The following is a 1,004-nucleotide window of genomic DNA, read 5'->3' as shown; positions in this document are numbered from 1 at the left end:
CTTTCTACTATTTATTTCAGAAAAAGAGAAGAACTTTCTGAAACAAAAAACGGCCATCTAAGTTCCAAGACGTGGCGGACAGCCCCGTCGTCCACCGGGACTTACTTCTGGACTAGGGTCCTCGTCGTCCTCTGGGATGTCCCCCTCGTAGGGGCCCAGGCGCGTCCTTTTGGCCAGCGGCACCTTGGCGAAGACGCCCCGGGTGGTCACCTCGGCGGCGGCGCCCTCGGCGTCCTCCGCGTCGTCGCCAGACTTCTTGTCGTCGTCGCTTTCGAGGTCTCGGACGACCAGTCCCGGGGGCAGCGAGGCCAGGATGCGCTCATCCTTCGGGGTGTCCTCGGCAACCTGAGCAGCGAGGACAAGGCACAGTCACAGCGTGGACGCGACGCTTGCACGCGAGCACGAGCGCGGCGGCGACCCCTTACCTTCGTGTCCTCGAGGATCTCGAACCCCTTGTGCACGGGGCAGTCGCCTGCCCAGGCCTTACGGCAGTCGATGCAGACTGAAACAAGCAACACGGACTTGTCGATACGATATCGAAACGACGTTCAAAAGAGGAAAACGACGTCGTTTTCGCGTCATTGAGGAAAGGAGGGGGGGGGGGGGAGGGATCGTGGTGAGGTCTGGAGAGAAGGTGGCACGATACTCACAGATCAGCTCGTCCTCGTCGGGGTTCTCCTTGTTATCCTCGTCGTAGAAGTACAGCTGCTGCACTCTTCGACTCTTCCTCGTCGGTTCTGTCGGCTTGGGCGCCGCCGGCCGCTTCGGGGCGGGGGCGGCCGGCTTGGCTGCAGCCAGTCTCTCTTCGTTGTTCATCATGAAGAAGGGCTTCCTCGGAGCCAGACCTGCAATACCACCCGACGATCGCGGTGAAAAGGGGGTAAGCTGGACGACATAACCGTAATCACATATTTTGATTGCAAAGGTAAAAGGGATATGCCATTGCCTCCGACTGCTGCGCTTCTGAACTTCGTTTAAAAATGGTCTAGAACAGCCCCCCCCCC

At 59.4% G+C, this 1,004-nt stretch overlaps 1 protein-coding gene across 1 annotated transcript; it reads right to left on the bottom strand.

Annotated features, from left to right (window-relative positions):
• Nucleotides 1–56: 56 nt before the first annotated feature.
• LOC127752315 (uncharacterized) lies at nucleotides 57–876 on the bottom strand. Its single transcript, XM_052277254.1, has 3 exons — nucleotides 651–876; nucleotides 426–502; nucleotides 57–345 (listed from the first exon to the last, which is right to left on the bottom strand). The coding sequence occupies exons 1-3, from the start codon at nucleotides 817–819 to the stop codon at nucleotides 58–60; spliced, it is 534 nt and encodes a 177-aa protein (XP_052133214.1). The 5' UTR covers nucleotides 820–876; the 3' UTR covers nucleotide 57.
• Between the last annotated feature and the right edge of the window lie 128 nt (nucleotides 877–1,004).

This window comes from Frankliniella occidentalis, unplaced genomic scaffold (assembly GCF_000697945.3).
Source record: "Frankliniella occidentalis isolate FOCC.00 unplaced genomic scaffold, Focc_3.1 Scaffold6262, whole genome shotgun sequence".
NCBI classification, from domain to species: Eukaryota; Metazoa; Arthropoda; class Insecta; order Thysanoptera; family Thripidae; genus Frankliniella; species Frankliniella occidentalis.
Note: the sequence above shows the minus strand (reverse complement) of the source record. Positions and strands in the feature narration are given on the sequence as shown.